Genomic DNA, 13,286 nt, shown 5'->3' on the forward strand with positions numbered 1-13,286 from the left:
AAATTACTTAATAACTATATCATATATCATCATCTTAAGCCACTTATTTTTCCAGTTAAGTAGCAAGTGATTGCTGTTTAATGTGAATGATTCATATATCACCACATCTATTTAGATATCTTGCTACTAAGTCATCATGACAAGCGGTTCGCTAAGCTGGACAAAAATAACATGCAGCTCTTGGTATTTCTTCCTAGCTATATCTGTCACTATGGCCTTCTTGCTCTGCTTGTCCACCACTACTATGCCCTGTTGGTTAGCCATCACCAGTTTGTTTGTCTGTATCTGGAAGTCACAGGATCTTGACTACTATCCATATGAGTGCTGAGAGTGCTACCTAACTCTTATTGCAGCTCTTATAAAGGTGATATTTTTGATAAATCACATACAAAAGGTGTTGCTACCTTTTGTATGAAGTCACTAAATATTTCTCGTAATAAAGATCACCCCAAATCATGTAATAGCACATTTTTATGACATTCAAAATAAACAGATAAACTGTATCTTGTGATCAGAACCTCATTAAAAAAAAGGTATGCATAAATCAAATCATGAGAACTAACTCTGTCCTGTGTGGAAGTTAGAGCATTTTAACGGTCACTACCAGGCTATGCAAATTTGTGACAAAATACCCACAAAACTATTCACATTCTAATTACGTTGATCACGTTACCATGCTAAAGACTTTTTTATTGTCTTGTATAGGAAAACATTCACTCGATACTCTGACAGCATAAAACATTCTATATCACAAGGTGCAGCTACCAGGGCTCTTGTAGATGTTGAGTACTCCAGTAAAGTAATGAGGTAAGAGCCTCTCTAGCAGGAGCAGAACGTCCTCCAGCTCTTCCAATATCCCCACAAGGAGGTAGTTCTCCAGCACATTCTGTTTGGCCCTCTCCAAAGCCCATACTCCTGGCTCTCTGTGTGAGACAGAAGGAAAATAAGACCAAGAGAAAGTTTGCACTAGAGTAGCATTACTTGGAAAGAAATATTACCAAGCTTTTGTAATGCAACTTGACAAAATCTCATAAATACCTGCACTGAGGATGCTGTCCACAGAAGTAGGGGATGATGTAGAAAACCCTTGGGTTGGAGCACTCAGGGTAATTCTCTAGGATGCAAACATTGATGTCCTGAAAGCAGACAAGCACATATGAGTCTTTATATTTTTGCTTTACTAATAATTTATGCTTTTTAAAAATTTTTTATTCTACTTGCAGTGAATTTGATCTCAATCAGAATTGCAATTATTTCTTTTTACCACTAGAGGAAGCTATTCACTGCCGTGAACCTGGACTGCTTGCCTGTCATTACCCCACAAGCCAAAGTGCTTTGTCAAACCACATCTTGTGCACAAAGATAAGCTCTTCCCTCTCATCTCAGTTGATCTCATAGGCTATGATACCACATAGGAAGAGAAAGTATTTTCAAATGAATTCGTGTTTAACTTAAAGATGTCACGATTAAGATAATGAGACCAGAGTTGTGAAACTTGAAAAACCACTTATCTGAAAAGCTATTGAGTAATGAATGGAAAAAAGACAGTTGCAGGAGTGAAGCTGGCCAGCGACTGAGTGCCACGGAAACAGCAGTCAAATCCATGTCAGGTGACGTAAGCCTCAGGGATAGCAACAAGTCCTGAGCAACAAAACACTCCACGAAGCATGGCTCACATCCACACACAGCAGCAGGCACATGTGTGCACAAGGCTTGCGCTCAAATATGTCACCTACAGTAGGACCAGACTACATGCATGAGGCAAATTTAGAAAATTTTGTCATAGGTTGTTGTTTAGATTTATACCATAATGGCTCTGTAATGACTAACTTAAACAGCAATTTGGCAAAAATAGTCTAAGCCTAGCATGGATCATCACAATAATGGACAAGTCCGACAGGACAAAAGCCTCACGAAGGATCCAAGCTGCTGCTCCTGCTGCTGCAGGTGTGGCATAAGAAATCATCTGAGTGCAATAGGAAGCTTGAAACAGAGATGCTGACTGGAGTGTAAACATAGAAAAAGGCATAAATCATGTGTAGAAGAGCATGTTTATATGCTTAAGTGTTTATGTGTCTTGGAGACATTTGCACACTCATTGCTAATGTTTCTATTAGCCTCGACTTATTTATTTCCAGTTGTATTTTCTGGCATGAAAGCCTTACGAGAACCCCTCATTGAAAAATGTTGCCATCAGGTCTGCTCAGGGTTTTTCATACAGTCTCAAACATCTTTTTCTAAGGTTGTACAACCTTTGTTCTCAGACTACATAAAGAAAAACTGAACCCAAAAGCCTGTTAAAACAAATGCAAGAAAGATCCTGGATCCTCTGTAGGAGGGGCAGGATTGCAGTAGATGTTGCATAAAGTCTGAAATACTTGCAAGTAAAATGACTTAAAGGCTCCAAACGGAGAAAAGACTCAACTACAACATCATGGACTTGATATTTGAAATAGTGATATCACTTTAGCATCTATCTAAGCTGCAATCACAAGATGAAGCCTTGTGCAGCATGCGCTGGAATGAAATAAATTATTCACCTGATTAGTTAGATTTTTCTTGCGGCTGAAAACTGTGGTACAATTGTGCCTCTGATTCACAGAGTGGCTGCAGGGTGTGTTTGAACTTTATGAGTGACTCCTCTCAGCTGTGCACTGGGAACAGGACTTATTGGTGATCAGTGAAGCAAAAGACTGGAAAACCCTTCAAAGGGAACCACAACAATACCCCAGAGGAACCTTCAGGGAAAAAAAGAAAAGTTCAGCACTGTACTATTGTTAGTGTACAAGTCTTGCGCAGACTTGCGTAAAGTTTGCCATGTTTTTCTTTCATTTTTCATTTCACTAGCACGGACCACATCTTCAAGACATTGTTTCTTGAAGGAAAACAGTAGGTGGAATAAAGCTAGATCCAGGAATGGAGCTCTAGACAGCGGTTTTGGTGAAGGCCTCAGTGAGGACTGGAAGGCAGCTCGCGGACTGGGCAGATCCCCAGGTACTAATGACAGGTTTATGAAGCGCCATTCTATTTAAAGAATGGTGATGTGAGTGGATCCAGTTTCATCAATTATGAGTATGTTCTTTGATGGTAAAAGATGCAAAAGCCATATACACTAAAACAAACAAAAACAGACAGGAAGTGGCACATTCGCTGACAGAGACCCTCATGCGTCAACATTTAGGCGATTTCTGGGAATCCAGCCACAGCTTGTATACAACAACGCACACACGTACACACACACGCGCAGACAATACGCACTCTCTTTAGAAAGCCTTATTAGTATTTCAAAGACAGTTCCTGTGTGCACACTCAAGCTCATTGTTCCTTTTCTCACTGTGGATTATGCCAACAGAGCATTCACAGAAACTGTAGCAAAATAGGCACTAATCTGTACAATGGTCTCCCATTTCACTGAATGGAATGTAGACATAAATTAAATCAGGGGTAATTGATGATGTTAACCTTTCCCATGGGACGTTTTGCATTCAAATTTGAGAAAACAAAAAAAGAACTTTTTGTTTGTATTTGCTATCTGGAGGCAGTGGAAAGACGCTTTCGCTTTTTGAGTTAATCTTTTGAACACATGAGCAAGTGGGTGCCTTTTAAACAGGTACATCAGCATTTCTAGTAAAGATTAGAGGTAATAACTGTAATTTTAATATTCTTTAAGTTTTAGGCCTATTTTGGGCTTAACCATTCCATTTATTTTTCTGGTAATTTTACAAAATGGTCTTGAGGCTTCCTGACTGAATTTAATATTTAATGTTGGTAATCCACTTAACACTGACCTATGAATCATTCAAGCAGGAAAAGGCATCTAACTCAAGGGATGAACCAGCGTCGTGTCTACATAAAACAGACAAAATAGCAAAGAAACTATTTAAAACTTTACCTTTAGGCACTTTTTACGCGCAGCCTGTCACAAGAAAACAGAATCTGTTCCCATGTCTTTAGTCGAATCTGTTAAAATGCCAAAGTTGACTAAGTTTGACATATCTTGGCATAGTTTGCAGTGTGTCCTTAAAGAAATTTAAGGCAGCAAGCCAAATTAGGTTTTAATTATTAAAAGAGTGAGGACCTATGCTTTGCACTCATGGTTTTCCTCAGTATCAAAACACTGATTATAGTTATGTTACACAAACCACAGAAATTCATTAAAAAAAAAAATCTGTAATGAGTGAACCTTATGTGTTCGTTGTGCCTTAGGCCAACAGTGTGACACACCACCTGTCTGTTATTGTAGTGAAGGCAGGCTAAGGCAAGACTGGTGCCAGTAAACCCTCTAATATAATTTGTGTATTTATTTAATAAGTCTACTTGTCATTTTAAATGTTGGATTATGTCAAATTACTGTGGGAATCTCATCTGATCGAACCAGTATTTCCAAGTCTTGAGAAAAAGCTGGGCCTTTTAGGTTCAGTGAGGACAGACACTCTTTTTTTATAAGTGTTTGCAAGCGTATTCATATGTAGGCTGCCACGCATGCACTTTGTACTTTGCGGCAAGACAGAGGTTGATTTAGTACTGTCAGCGGATGCATCTGTATTTTGTTTTAATTCATTAAAAAACATGCACATGCACACACACAAAACAGTCAAAAACTCAGCTCAATACAATATAAATTATCCAACCACATCATTCCAAGTTGGCATTTTAAAGCAACTTAAATTTGCATAATGGTTCACAAAATAACTGCAAATGTGGTAAATATCATGTGTGTCTGAGTGTGATTAAGTGTGTGCGTGCTATGTTCAACTGACCAGTGCATGCCTTTGTATAAAGTAGCATGTGTGTATGTAAAAGGGGGTGTGGGCACTGACGGAAAATCCAAGCCGACCACAGGAATGTCTCAGTAACACGTGCATCAGGCTCCCTCGGCCCCGGCTAGCAACTGACAGCGCTCTTTCATCAACACCTCACATACAAAACCAACACAGGGCAAGCAGGCTGAAGCACACCAGGTGGAGGATACAGCCATGCCCAGTCTGAGGGGTGATTCTTAACATTAGGGGTACTCTTTCCGTACATACTTGAATTTGTACTTATAGTGTGGACATTCATCTTCCCAATACTGTCAATGAAACTTTAACCATGAAAGACCTACTTAATCTCCCTATAGAGGTGACTTGCCAAGAATCAATGCAGTCATCCTCCTCTTTTCCAAAAGGAAATGGTCGTGTGAATATGATGCTCTTCACTGATTTGATATTCTTCGTTTTTCTTGTTTATTAATTTGTTGCTTATATGTGTGAAATAAATATTTGATTGATCAATTGATACATGAAGCCCTAAATGTATCTTTTTGCATATAATACATTTCTGTGCATATTCTGCAGTGTGTACTGTTTTCAGCAGCCGTGTACACCGTGCAGATGGAAGGCATATTTTCGCAACAACTGTTTTTTTGGTTTTACTGATTAGATACTAGAACTAGGTTGCTGCTGTTGCTAATAAAGACAGTACAAAAATAACACCAGGAGTAGCAGTGTAACATAAAAAGCAAAGTAGGAAACCAAAGGAAGACTGAGTTTGAAAAAAGTTTTGATTTATGAGATGCTGCCGCGAGACACTTTATGCCAGTACAGTAAGACAAAATCTGTGGAACACCATCAACATATTAATTCCTGATATTTTCAGAGCTTTTGGTCAGTTACTTCAAACCTTATAAGACACTCTAGTGATTTAAGTACAACACAGCATTCCTAAACTATACTCAATTAAAGGATTAAGCACCATGGTTATAATAATCTAAAATTTACTTTTCTTTACCATTTCTGGAATACTTTCTCCTCATAAGTGTATCTAAAGCTAAATGCACACACAGGTAGGCTAGTCGATGACAACACAGCCTTCCCCTCTCCTTTAACTGTAGCAAGGGGCCCCTGTGGTCTGCATACTTTAATAACTCAACTCACATGGTCCAAAACTGCAGGGCAAACAGTGCAATACTTAATTACAGCGAGTCAGACTCAAGCCAGAATGACATTCGCTCCTCTTGTTAGCTTCTCAGAACAGCCTCCTGAACCCTTTAGGTCTCTCATAGCACTTACTGTGGGAGGAAAGAATGAGAAGAGTTTGTGCCTAATCTTAAACAAATATTAATACGATTTTGTTTTGACCTCACTTTTGTTTTGACACACTGTTTTCCGTTTTTGTTGGATTCCCCCTAAATTTTATATGAGGCTTGGGCGTCTCACTTCAGGGGGATTTCCGACCTCCGATCAGATGCTTCATCTCACTTTTAACTTTTAACTGTCATCTGCTTAAAAAGTATATAAGGGAATGGAGTGAACACAAAGATCAAAAAATAGTAGCTTGAAAATTACAGTATGCTTCCAAATGGTAGGTAGAGTTAAAAAAAATGGTATGCAGTGACTTCAATCTGGTGCTACAGGGATAAACAACTCTGTGAGGCAGATGTAGGATATCAAGTTTCTGATGTGGTAAATCGAGTCTTTAATTCGAATCCTAATCAGATTTATATATTGGGTTAGCGTCAGACTGCCATGAGTTTACAATTTGCCATCCACCCTGGAGCAACACCACATGTGGAACATCTTCAAAGAGAGTAGAGTGTGGTTTTAATATATTGCTTATATTTTTGAATTTAGGAAGTTAAAATTTGTCTTGAGACAGCAACAAACAGAAATACAGAAGAAAAGGGCTAAAGCAGAATATTAACGTCAGGAGGATCATCTCTTCTTAACATTTTTTAAAGAGATCCTACAGGCTAATTACAGTGCAGTGTATAGTATCATTACTACATATATGTAGAGCATGTATAAACATTCCTCAATATACATGCCCCTTTAATTAAAGTCTACATCATGGAAACACCAGAATAAGACTTCATTATGTAACATTTCAGTTCATGTCTCTACTGAGCATCACGTTGCGAAAATAGTGAGCCTGCAACCAAAGTTATTCAAATTTAATGCACTGTTACCGGCCAACCAGTGATTCACGCATAGCAACTAAGTGTGTTAGCTTGTCAAACACTTCTAATGCATTCATATTTCAAATCACAAGCATCTCTGTCACTGATTTAGCAAATGTCAATATGAGAGCAAATGGGTTTGGGGCACTCGGACCAGCATTAAAAGCAGACAGAGGAAAAAGGTTCAGTATTTGTTTGACCCATTAAATAATACTGTTATAGTTTGTGGGCACTGGATATTGTGGGATCACAACACCATGGCGACCAGATGTCTTGCCCCCTCAAAAGTCACAGCGTCACCTGCTGTTACGAGTGTGTTTTCTTATTGTTGAGAGCTTCTCTGATTTGGTTATTGAATTTGAACATGCGAACATCAGATTTTTGCAAAGTGGTTTGTGGACTATAATTATGACCACATAGACCTCATTGTGGTGAGTTTTTAGCTAACCTTAGCCAGTTTGGTTAGTATCTGTGAGTTAAGTGTGATGACCCACTCCACGTTGCCTTCCTGTTGGCCTGTTTGTGGTGTAGGTATTATCTGCTGGCATTGGAGAGCTGTTGTGTCCCATTTTCCATCAATAACACTGTCAACACCTGGGCCCAGTGTGGCAATGCTTTCTAAAAGCCATCGAAGTTGCAGAGTGGAGGCTCTCCTATCTGAAATAACCTTTTGGATTTTGTTCATTTTTTGGGTTTTGCAATAAATGTTCCATATGCCATTTTTTCACCCTGACTGCACACGCCACAGATGATTTCTTTCCTTGTTTTTTATTTTATTTAAAATAGTCTTTTCATTGGCATTTGTGTGCATCTTCCCCACTTGTTTGTTACAAGTACGACCTTATCTATTTAAATGAATTTGTTTGTGGCTGTTTTGTTTTGTTGTTTGGGTTGTTGCCATTACATTATGTTTTGTGTGAAGCATGCAATATGCATTGTGTTTGCTGCAACTTGTGTCCAGGAGATATATTGTGAGTCAGAACTGAGTTGTTTGAATTTGACTTGTTTGGTTAATTTGAACTGTGTCTGTCTGGTAAGTTTTTGATCCTACAGCTACTGCTGTGTGTGTGTGTGTGTGTGTGTGTGTGTGGGTGGACACCTGGGCAGGTGTGAGCTATTAGCAGTGATTGCATGGTTCTCTAGTATAGTAGGTGCATATCAATGTGGCCCATTTGTGCTAGTTGTAGGTTTTTTGTTTTGGTTGTGTCAGGTGAGTCACCAGCTTGCTGCTGTTTAAATGGCTCACCTCTAATTTCAATGAAGACTAGGGTTCATAAAGTAGGTAAGCAGAAGGAGGCTTTTCCGCTTTGGTTCAGGGACATGTTGTATCTTTCATGTACTAACCGACCTGGGGCAATGCTGTTTGCTGGCTTTGTTTTTTTCCCCTCTCTTCCTGGGTCTTAGACTGAATCATGGCAGGGATGGAGGAATTTGTTGCATCACCATTAGACGGTTTTCTGGATTGTTGTACAAAAGTTCACCTTCTGATATTTACAGACAATTATGAACTTGATTTGACTGGTCTTGGTGATAACTGTCATAAAGAAAACACAAACTCTGAGAGTAACTTGCAGCTGACTGAAATAGGAGAGTTAGTGGCTGTGCAAATGAGAGCTGATCACACATCAATACTGTCACGTGTGGTTACACCAGGAAACCTGGCTTTTGAACAGCAGAATCAGAATCATCAGAGTCAGAATAATTTATTAACCCCTAAGGAAATTATGTAAATGACTCACTTTGTTGCAAATGACATATGAAAAGGAAAAGCAAAGCTGGAGATTGAGAGGCAAAAGCTGGAAATGGAAAAGGACAAGCTGGAGGTTGTTAAACAAAGGACAGTTGAGCAAATGCAACATGAGCAACAAGCAAGATAGACTTGCAAAATACTTGGCTGGGTTTGGTAAGTTTTGCTGGAGGAGCGAGTTTTACTGGGGTTATTAAATCGGTGAACAAATAATTGTTGGGGACTGGCAAATGTTTTAAGCAACTTACCGTTTGTGACTGACAGCAGGTAGACTCTGGGTTTTTTGCACTAACTGACACTGCATACACCATTTCTTTGCCAATGCACTTATTTACACTTCTTATCATACTGACTAAACACAGCATGAAGTTCTTTACTTGTTTGTTATAAATGAAAAAACAGTCTTTTAATTGGCATTTGTGTGCATCTCCCTTTTTTAGTCATGGCCATGTGGCCCAGTTTGTGATAAAGGTCTACCATATTAATAAGATCTTTAAAAAAAAACAACTTGAGCACAGACTACTTAGGCAGCATGTTTATTACCATTGACCTACTTTATTTTGTGAACAAAAACTGCATTAAAACCATTCTAAGAGACTTAAACCACAATAGAGGTTCAGATCAAATACCCCCCAAACTAGTTGCTTCCTGTTAAAGGGGAGGTTTTCCTTCCCGCTGTCGCCAAGTGCTTGCTCACAGGGGGTTATCTGATCGTTGGGGCCGAACTGAATTGAACAGTTAGGAATGACCTCTTCAACAACTGTCTTTTAGATTATTTATCTGAATTTCAGGTTCGGGATCACACCTCATACACTCCCCTTCTGGTTCCACGGCTATATAAACCTTCCTACACTATAAGTTAGTTCACGATTTTGTGCCCCACCCTTCCCCACTTTTCTCAGCTCTCACGCCTCTCATTAGTATTTGGGGATTTGCCAGGCCTGGGAGCAGCCACCACTCCTCACTGAGGCCTTCCACAAACTGCTGTCTCAAACTTCGGTCTATCCTTATGCCACTTGTCATTCTCTGTTAAGAATCACCATCAAATCAAATTGAGGATGTGGTGCCTTCTAGTGAACTGAAGCGTAGCACGAGAGGCCAAAACTATTTTTTGTACTATGCCGTAAACATGTTTCTCCTGTAAAGTTGACCATTTCGACACTGGAGTTTATGGGAACTCTTTTGCTTTTGCAGCCAGCCTCAAGTAGCAAACAGCTTTGAAGAACCGCAGTTTTTGCCGCTCTGGTAATGATTCCTTTTTGTTAGTCTCCGAGGCTGTGGCGAGTTCAAACCTCTTTGTTTATAAGAAAAGCAATACATTTATTCACCAGCTTGGTTTCTTGTTGTTTCATTTACAACAAGGAGAGAAAAAAACGAAAGCCCAAAAACCCAAAGCATAAGACGCATATCTACGAGAACTTTAAGCAAGTAAGTCCATGTGCACTTAAGGCTTTTCAAAAATAAAATGTATCTCTGCAGAAAAGCTTCTCACCAGGTATCTCTCGTCATCTTTCATCCCTGGAGTTCGGATTAGGTGGTTCTGCTCGCCCCTCCAGTCACCAAAGCGACGGAAGAAATAGTTGGAGAGGAAGCGATTGATGGGATCCCGGATTATGTTGATATACACAGGCTGCTCTATCTTGAACCTGACACAGATAAATAAAAAGCACTCAGTAAGAACCAAAAAAAGAAACCCAAACAAAAAAAAAAACAACCCCACATTTTAGCCAACACTGATGAAATACTTTTGTAGACATTACCTTGTAAAGTTGAGGAAGTGAACGTGTCTGGTATAAAGGAATGGCTGAGGAATACTGCTGATATTTTTCATTAGATCCACCTGGGGAAAAAATGAATATGCATAAAATCAAACATCTGCAATGGATACGGGCAATTTAGACAAAACAGCATCTTTAATTTTTGTTTTTTAAAGAGAAATCAAAAATTCCCATCTGAATTAGTTAAATATTTGACCTCAAATAACCTCTCATAAAATAAACAAGTCATTATGTAAATAGCTATGGGGCGGCCTGGATTCACAATAAAGAATCAGAATGTAATATCACTGTTTTGTTCATCTCACAGTGTTCATCACCTCAACATCTTGGATCTTTAGCCAAGATTTTGCCAACACCTCTAAAGCTGTTATTCAAAGTTTCTCCACCCTCTGCAGAATGAACAAATAAATCAATTAAGAAAATGAAATAAAAAGATTCCCACTGGGCTTCCAGGTCTGCATGGAGAGGCAAGCAAAAAGTACAACTACAGAGTGCAGAATAGCATAAATACTAAGCAACTGGATCCAAAATCTTAGTCATTCCTCACATAAAAGGTTCCATATTGGAGTAATTCACTATGTAAGATCCAGTTATCGAAGTCACACATGTAAAAAGTTAGTTTAATTCAAGTTATGTCTCTGCATCAGAAAATGATGCAGTATGCCTAATTTAAAAATAATAAAAACACAGAACAATGACTCAAAATATTGGCTAGCTTGTAGCGACATTTAAGTACTTTGAGTGGCTTTTACTTTAAGATGTGAGAGTGCAGCACTCTTTTCCAGTTTGAAATATACTAAGCTGCATTTGTCTATTTGTATGCAAGCTGTGAATTTATTTTCCCCTTACTCATTTGCCTTTCTTCATTCCAGTCTCTGTTGTGTAGTTTAACTTTGGCAAGTTCATTTAGCTGAGCCTTTAAAGACAGAAGATAAGTGTAAAAGAGATTATAGGCCCAGTCTTTCAGTATGGCCACAGGGGAAGTTAAAAAACACTGGTACTTTGAGTCCAAAGATGAATGTACCTCAAGTCCAAGTAGCTTCTGTTACCCATTTGTCTCGTCTTACTTTAATTTTCTTTCATTTAGTCTCTCAAATTACGGAGACCTTTTCTCCTGCACCAGAGTCACTTTTAATTACATGACACATTGTTTTCAGGAACTTTTTCTTTTCATTTTACCAGTGATAAAACTGCAATAAAGTTCATCCTATTTCTCTATATCAAAGCCCTTTCGACCAGTGAGCAGGAATCAGCACTGCAAAGCCAGGAAACAGACCGCACATTACAGCTCGAGGTCATATTCATGTGAAGTTTAAGTCAAAAGGTGTGTTTGTGTGTCTGCGTGTGACTTTGCCCATCAGTTTCGACAGAGAGATAGAGGCTGAGGACTGTACTGAGAGGCAAGGCTAACCCACAAAATTAACTGCAGAAGACGGGCAGAGATGGTCTCAAGGCAAGGTTATAATGGAAACCAGCATGACCATGTCTAGCACGAAACAAGCTCAATGGCAGAACAATGCAGGCGATTTGAGAACAAGGGAACAAAACATAGTGATCCCAACTCCTCCATCCTAACTATATATAAAAGACTGACAGAGCTTCTGATACTTAACAATTCGTGAAAGCAGTATTGAAGCACCTTAAAATCTGTATTATTTTCTACTGGCTATCAGCGGCGACTGCTGTGGTTGGGGGAAAAAAAGGTCAGATAAGGAACGGTGTCCTTTTGTAAGAACCTATCTTGTTTTTAAAAACTCATTATATCCCACTACTTCTGAGTGATATCCACTTCTAGCTTGTCATATCTGCTTCAAAAACACCCAAATGGCTGAATTGCTCATCATAGGGTTTCAGGATGGGACTTGTATGGTTGCCCTCAAAACTGCTGTGATATAATTGCTTCTTTTCGTTGTATTCGTCTTTCAGCTTGTCCCTTTATTGTCGACACAGCGAATCGTCTGTCATCTCACCCTATCCCTAGCATCCTCTTCTTTCACACCAACCCTCTGCACATCCAACTTTACTATCCGTGAATCTTCTCTGTGATTATCCTCCTTTCCTCCTTCCTTGCAATTCCACTCTACCCAATTTCCCCCCCTCTGCCCAAACCATCTCAACCTTTGTCTCTCTTTGTCTCCAAACCGCTCAGCCTGAGCTGTACCTCTGACATACTCGTTTCTAAGTCAGTTCATCCTAGTCACTCCCAGAAAACCTTAACATTTTCAACTGTCACCTCCAGCATGGCCTAATGTCTATTCATCAGTGCTGCCATCTTCAAACCATACATTACAGCTTGTAAACCTTCTCTTTCACCCCTGCCACTATTCTTCTGTTACAAATCACAATCCTGACACTCATCTCCACCCACTCTACCTTGCCTGCACTCGTCTTCACCTCTCTTGTGGACTGTCCATTGCGTTGGATATAATAGATTTAGATATAATTGGTTCTTCTTGTAATGCCTTCCATACTCCACACTTATCAGATGCTGTCACTGTCACCTCTGAATAACAATATTGTTGCTACAGAGAGCCATAGTCATTTCTGTCTACAATCTGCAATTCTACATTGCTGCAAATTCAACAGCATGGTGTGCTTGGGTAATGAGGATCTGTAAGACGTGACTCTAGCACCTTAAACCCACATCTTGCATATCTAGCGGAATCTGGATTGTTGAGATCTACCTTTTATAGAGGTGCAGAAAAAGAGCAAGAGAACTTCAACAATATAATCTCAATAAATCAGTCTGTTTTTATTTGTGTTTTTTTGTTGTCGTTGGGTTGTGGAGTTTTTTTACATTCCATGCAAGGTTTCATTCATTTAT

At 39.2% G+C, this 13,286-nt stretch overlaps 1 protein-coding gene across 2 annotated transcripts in view; it reads right to left on the reverse strand.

Moving 5' to 3' along the window:
* The window catches only part of usta (uronyl 2-sulfotransferase a), a 63,887-nt gene that overhangs the window by 1,867 nt on the left and 48,734 nt on the right, over positions 1-13,286 (reverse strand). For both annotated transcript variants that reach the window (XM_026143344.1, XM_026143345.1), the window contains 4 exons: positions 10,445-10,524; positions 10,177-10,330; positions 1,039-1,136; positions 766-923 (listed from right to left, as the gene is read on the reverse strand). In XM_026143344.1, coding sequence (XP_025999129.1) covers positions 766-923; positions 1,039-1,136; positions 10,177-10,330; positions 10,445-10,524 — 490 coding nt within the window. The remainder of the gene's footprint in view (positions 1-765; positions 924-1,038; positions 1,137-10,176; positions 10,331-10,444; positions 10,525-13,286) is intronic.

Source organism: Astatotilapia calliptera, chromosome 15 (assembly GCF_900246225.1).
Source record: "Astatotilapia calliptera chromosome 15, fAstCal1.2, whole genome shotgun sequence".
Classification (NCBI taxonomy): domain Eukaryota; kingdom Metazoa; phylum Chordata; class Actinopteri; order Cichliformes; family Cichlidae; genus Astatotilapia; species Astatotilapia calliptera.